The sequence below is a fragment of the Meleagris gallopavo genome, chromosome 1 (assembly GCF_000146605.3).
Source record: "Meleagris gallopavo isolate NT-WF06-2002-E0010 breed Aviagen turkey brand Nicholas breeding stock chromosome 1, Turkey_5.1, whole genome shotgun sequence".
Lineage (NCBI taxonomy): Eukaryota > Metazoa > Chordata > Aves > Galliformes > Phasianidae > Meleagris > Meleagris gallopavo.
Genome location: NC_015011.2, coordinates 124,780,091 through 124,786,926, shown reverse-complemented (window position 1 = coordinate 124,786,926; position 6,836 = coordinate 124,780,091). Strand labels below are relative to the sequence as shown.

General features: G+C 37.3%; 1 protein-coding gene across 1 annotated transcript in view; it reads right to left on the bottom strand.

Moving 5' to 3' along the window:
• The window catches only part of SNAPIN (SNAP associated protein), a 14,155-nt gene extending 9,700 nt beyond the window's left edge, over nt 1-4,455 (bottom strand). Inside the window, exon 1 of the mRNA XM_003213822.3 lies at nt 4,175-4,455. Within this exon, the coding sequence (XP_003213870.3) occupies nt 4,175-4,455 (281 nt within the window). The remainder of the gene's footprint in view (nt 1-4,174) is intronic.
• Nucleotides 4,456-6,836: the final 2,381 nt, after the last annotated feature.

Sequence of the window (6,836 nt, the reverse complement as noted above, 5' to 3'; positions counted from 1 at the left end):
AAAAGAAAATAGTACTGTAGTCTTATGCCTGTACTGATGAAATATTCTTTACTCTTATGACATCTTTCCCAAATGTTATGTAAATGGAAGTGAATGTTACTTATGCCACAAATGTGGAAATTCTATCTCAATTGGTGCTAATGTGACCACACATACTATGTGGATGGTAGTGACTGATGGAAACAACAACAAAAAAAAGCATTCCACACGTCTTAGGGAAAGTAATAAAGTAAATCTCAATACAGTATATGAGTATAAATTTTATAGGTGTATATATATGTGTGTGTGTGAGTATATTTATATTCAATATCTTTTTGACTGTTCCAGAGCTTTAAGAGATTTTTGCAATCTACCCCATAGAACCCTTCATTTAATCATCCTCATTAGCTAGAATAATTACTGTATTCAGTACCTGACACTCCTGGACCTCCAAATATAATTACCTTGAAGTGTTATTTGTACTATGATGTTAGTATTCAGAAGAAGCTGTGTAATTTCTGCCAGGCTCCTGAGATTCAATAGCTGTAATGTCTTTTATCTGACTTCCATTTTCCTTCAATAAAGAAACTGAAGGATTATTTTCCTTGAGACATATAAATCTATCTTTATGGATAAGATCTGACTGACAGAGCACTAGGACTAATAAAAATCACTGATTGTGTTAATACCAGACATTAATATGTCGCACACATTATTTGAAGCAGAGGTGTATCTCAGGGTTAATAACTATTTTTGTTTGTAAGCCTGGGCCATTACATTGCAATGTTCTTGAAAGTATTGACTCTAACTGAAATAACACAGATGCCTTCAATATTAACACTTATGGGAAAAAAATAGGTGCCTGCATTTCAAATACTGTCTCCAAAGCTATAGTTCAATCACATCTATTTCACTAATTATAAAATTACTGTTCAGTTATTTCTAGACTGGAGTATTAAGATATTTAAATTGATCAATCTTTTGTGTTGTTGTTGCCTCTGGTGGAGTAGCATCAGGGTAATTTTGAGTTGCCATGTCTTAAAGGAATACCTGGAAAATCAGGTCAGCCACCGCAACTGGAATGGTTAATGTAAAACTACCAGTGGACAACAGTAGCAGTCTTATCACCTTCGAATCTCAATTGCATCAGCTGGAATCAATAGCACTGCAAACTTTGCAGACTTCCTGTATAGAGGTTGAGTTTCTGACTATTAACATTTGCTTTTAGCTATGCATTCTCTCCATTTTACATCTCAGTTCCTGTTTTAAGATGTAATTAAACATTCCTCCTCAGCTTCCTTGGAGCCATGTAAAGGTTTGCTGTAACATCATTAATGATTGAACAAAGGATGAAAAATTGCAAATGTAATACTGTAGATGCTATGAGATCCTCTTTTCAGAAATTCAGAAAGTGACTTAGACATGGTTTTTGGTGAATGGCTTTTCTTCTGTGGTTAATTTCCAAACTATAATGCACTTTCATGATAGGTCACATGAGGATTGAAATAGAGGTTGACAGGATGGGAGGGAAATCTGATCCTCTCTCAAGAAGAAATACATATTTTCAAACCAGAGATTATGCTTGGATTTAGGCCAACCTTCTTGAATAACAGAGAAAGTTAAGCACATTTAAGAGAATGACATAGGTAATTTGTCAGTACTAATTTGATATGTTTACAAAAATTTGTATGTATTTTAAACCTGAGATTATATGTGCAATTGCTTTCAAATTTGGTAATTTTTCATTATTATCTGTTCATTGCCTGGTTAATCTGAAGAAGATGTGTCAAAGGTGAGTAGAAAGCAAACATCATATAAGCTATGGAAATGGAATAGGGGCTTGTGGAACACTGAACTGTTATTTATTTATCTAGTTAGCTCTACAAATATCTGGAATCACTGTACTACAAACTGTGCAAAGCCACAGCTTCAGTACATTATATTTTTAAATGCTTGACATTACTGAAGATCAATATCAGAGAAATGTGAAGAAATGGTAGTTCTTAAAGTCCAGTTCTTAAACTGGACAATTGTAATTAAAACAAATATAATTTTGCCTTTTATTTTTAAAGCTTTTTTTAATATCTCCAAAATGTTATAAAATGTTTCAGTTAAATTCATATGTTACAGGAAGACATGTGAAGATCTTTTTTTTTTCTTTCTGTTTATACTCCACAACATTTATCTTCGACTACACAAAAGCTAAATACATAAAGCAAGCACCAAATGCATCTGAAACTATGACGTTTAAGTTTCCAGTTTGAAATTCATGTACACTGAAACTAATATTTGGATCATTTATTTATTTATTTATTTGTGATGGTTTCCACAAGCAAGCAAGCAAATAAATAAATAAAAATAAAAATCCATGAGAAAAGTTTAAATACAAATATTAAATAAGTCACCATCCCATTCTTCATAACATTCATCTCACTTCTGCAAGTGAATTCATAGTCTAAAATTTGAACTTGGGCAGCCCCTCTGCCAACCTGTTCGCTCCTAATGATTACAAAGGTGAGACTAATATATTGTTTCAAATGAAAGAATTAAGAATAATTATTCCAATGTTAGTAGAACCAGATATTATTTCTTATGAACAATGGTATTAAATCATTATTTTTATTAAGACCAATTACCTTTGCCTGGAGATGGACTTTTAGATAGCTTGCTAACTGCCCTTCAGAGAGTTTTGGCTCCCTAGAACGGAATCCCAATATCCTATAACAGATAGAGTCATAGAATCATCTAGGTTGGAAAAGATCTTCAGGGTCATCAAGTCCAACTATCAGCTTGATCTACTGACTCCCATCACTAGTCTCTTTTAATAACACATCCACATGTCTCAAGTACCTCCAGGGATGGGGACTCCATAACTTCTCTGAGCATCATGTTCCAGAGCTTTACCACCCTCTCTATGAAGAATTTCTTCCTAATGTCATATCTAAACATGTCCTGCAAAATTTCAGGCCATTAACCACATGTTCAGTACAAAATTTGAATTTATATCTCTGGACCTCTTCTTGACTCACTCATTTGAGTAGGAAAAGGTGAATGCCAGAAAGTGATGTATCTAAGCAATGTCTGAGGACCCTAATGGTTTTGGAAGACAAATCAAAAATGGAACAAAAACCTGAAAGCCTTTGTTTGGGTTTTTAAAAGTATTACTGGGCCCTTAGATCTTTTCAGTTAAAAGGATGGAAAATTGCATTTTGTCATGTATCACATATTCAGATTGTCCTGGTGTGCATTATTGTTATTCATGCATGAGAAAACATAGCATAAACAAACAATAGCAAAAAAGAAATCAAAATTAATACGAATAAATAATAATGCATTACTATCAAATAATAACTGATAATAAATAAAATAAATAATTACTATTTCAGTGTAAAAAGTATTCATTCACAGGCCTCTCAGTCTTACAAACAAACTGTTAATATGTTCGGACTTAGCAAAGAACAAATTTACAGGTCATGTCAAACTACATTAAATTGTTTGTTATGAGTTAAAAGAATTACAATAAAAGCTTTGGAACCTAAAATGCTTGAGCAGCTTTTCATGTAATTTCTTTCTTACTTTTCTCTTTGGCAGAATGACAGTCTAGCTCATTACCTTATTCCTCATCACCTTAGCATTGTGATGTGAGAGAACTATTTAATAAAGGTCAAACACATCAAGAACCATGGATATTATGTGAACGTGTGGATTTATTTGACATGTTCACAAAATATCCTTATAGTTAACTTTCCATGAGAAAAACTGAGAAATGAGGGAGAAAAAAGTTTACAAAAGTGTTCATTTACCATCCCTTAGAAATACTTTAATTTATGTCTTTCTTCAACAATTAGCACTAGAGTAGTTAGGCTTAGAAAAGTCTGCATTACCAGCAGTTTATTTAAATTAGTGGAAATTGGACTGAGCAGACTGTACCTTTGGGTCTTGATTTCTGAAATGTACTTTAATTGTATGTGTCACACATCATCTTTAACAGATGTGTATGCTTCATATGAAATGTTGAAACAGTGATTTTTAATTTGCCTTTTTACATTCTTCTTTGAAGCTTCAGCCTTATGGAATTGTACACTTTTTGCATTGGAGGCTATGTGTGTGTGTCACAGCTGGATGCTGACTCCAGAGAGTCTCCATTAAGGCCACACAAGCTGATCATGAATGTAAGTACAAGCAAAGTACTTACCCAGGGCCAGTGCTCTGCATCATGTCACTGCTGATTTCTTTATCTCCATAAAGCCCTCTCTTGTTAGTGCTACAGGTGATGCTGAATAAAATGGCCTTCCCAGAAACTTTATTCTTCATTGCTGCCTTTGCTTTTCCTTTGGAGTTCAAATGGGTCTCCATTATTCTATCATGCCCGTTCCAGCCAAAGCGCTTAGACTCTGCTTTGTTTTGTGTGAAATTGTCAGCCTTTATAATAAGAAGACAACTGTACTGCTCAGAAGACTTGAGCTTGGTCTTCATGGTTCCCTGCCAAGATGTTTGACTTTTCAGTTTCATAGTTGACTTAATACACATTAAAGATTCACTAATTGCCTCTGTGAAAGCAAATATCACAGGCAGTTTGCAGTTTTGACACCAAAAAACTTCCACCTGTCAGATACTCTCAGCATTCTTGCTATCAATTTTTCATTTAAATTCAAATAGTGATTAAGGAATACATTTAATAAAACATTGGCAGTACAGGGCTGCATTAACTAAATGTTCATTACACTCTCTGATTCCCTGCAAGAATTTTGTATTTGCTATTCTTTTTCACTGACACGTACAAACCAATGTTTGTTTCATAGTAATGATCAGATGTGCTGTACTCTCTGAATGAGTTCAAGATTTCAATAAGACATCTAGCACAGGCTTTAAGAATTTTATATTTTTTAGTCATTTTAAGATAAATTTCCCTAAGTACTGATTCTTGTCCCAGTGATTGATATTTGTGCAATTGTTGTCTTGAAAGATTTCCAGCTGCTTAGAAATTTTCAAACAGAAAAAGATTCCTGGGTATTTGGAAACTTTATATTATACAAAATCTTATGCTGTATTATCTTCATTGAGAACTGGATTCATATCTGTCAAGTTGAGGTACTCAATGAGTGCTTTGCCTCAGTCTTCACTGGTGGTCAGGCTTCCCACACCTGCCAGGACCCTGAATCTCTAGATAAGTGTGGGGAGCAGATTCTGTCCCACTGTAACAGTTGAACGTGTCTGAGACCTCCTCATGCAATTGAATCTATATACGTCCATGGGACCGGATGATACCAACTTAGGGTTCTGAAAGAGATGGCTGATGTGGTTGCCGGACTGGTCTCCATCATATTTGAAAAATCATGGCTGTCCGTTGAAGTTCTAGGTGACTGGAAAAAGGGAAACATTACTCCCATTTATAAGAAAGGGAGAAAGGAAGACCCAGGGAACTACAGGCTGGTGAGCCTCACCTCTGTGCCTGGGAAAATCATGGAGGAGATCCTCCTAGAACTATGTTAAGGCACGTACGAGATAAAGAAGTGATTCAAGACAGCCAGCACAGCTTCACCAAAGTCACATCATGCCTGACCAATCTGGTAGTCTTTTATGATGGAGAGATGGCTTTGGTGGTTGGGGGAAGGGTGACGGATGTCATCTAGCTGTACTTCTGCAAAGACTTTGACATGGTCCCTCACCACATCTTTCTAAACTGAAGAGGTGTGGATTTGAAGAACAGACTGTATGGTGGATTAAGAATTGGTTGGCTGGTTGCAGCCAAAGGGTTGTGATCAATGGTTTTGTGTCAGGATGGAGGCCGATCAGAAGTGATATCCCTCAGGGGTCAGTCTTGGGACCAGTGCTCTTCAGTATCTTCATCAGTGACATAGATGATGGCATCGAGTGCACCCTCAGCAAGTTTGCAGATGACACCAAGCTGAGTGGCGCAGTCTATACACTAGAGGGAAGAGAAGCCATATGGGAGGACCTGGACAGGCTGGAGAAGTGAGCCTATGAAAACCTAATGAGGTTCAATAAGGTCAAGTGCAGGGTGCTGCGCTTGGGTCAGGGCAATCCCAGGTATTTATACAAACGGGGAATATCTCCTTGAGAGCAGCCCTGCAGAGAAGGATTTGGGAGTCCTGGTAGATGAGAAGCTGGACATGAACCAGCAGTGTGTACTTGCAGCCCAGAAGGCCAGCTGTGTTCTGGGCTGCATTAAAAGTGGAGTGGCCAGCAGGGAGAGGGAGGTGATTGTCCCCCTCTACTCAGCTCTTGTGAGGCTCCATCTGGAGTACAGAGTCCAGGTCTGGGGCCCCCAGCAAAGGAATGTGGAGTTCTTGGAATAGGTCCAGAGGAGGACCACAAAGATGATCAGAGGGCTGGAGCACCCCTTCTATGAGGAAAGGTTGAGAGACCTGGGCTTGTTTAGCTTGGAGAAGAGAAGGATCTAGGGAGACCTCATTGTGGCCTTCCAGTACACGAAGGGAGCGTATACACAGGAGGAAGAATGACTATTTACATGAGTTGATAGCAATAGGACCAGGGGAAATGGTTTTAAACTAAGATGGGAGATTTAAGTTAGATCTTAGGAGGAAGCTTTTCACACAGAGGGTGGTGACACACTGGAACATGTTGCACAGTGAGGTTGTGGATTCCCCATCCCTGGAGATACTCACGGCCAGGGTGGATGTGGCTCCGGGCAGCCTGGTATAGTGGCTGGCAACTCTACACATAGTTGGAGATTGAAACTAGATGATCATTATTTTCCTTTTCAACCCAGGCCATTCTGTGATTCTAATAAAAAAACATTTTCTCTTGACCAGAGAATATATTTGCTTTGTAACTTCCTCATTGATGGGTTGGGTGTTTTTTTTGTTTTTGTT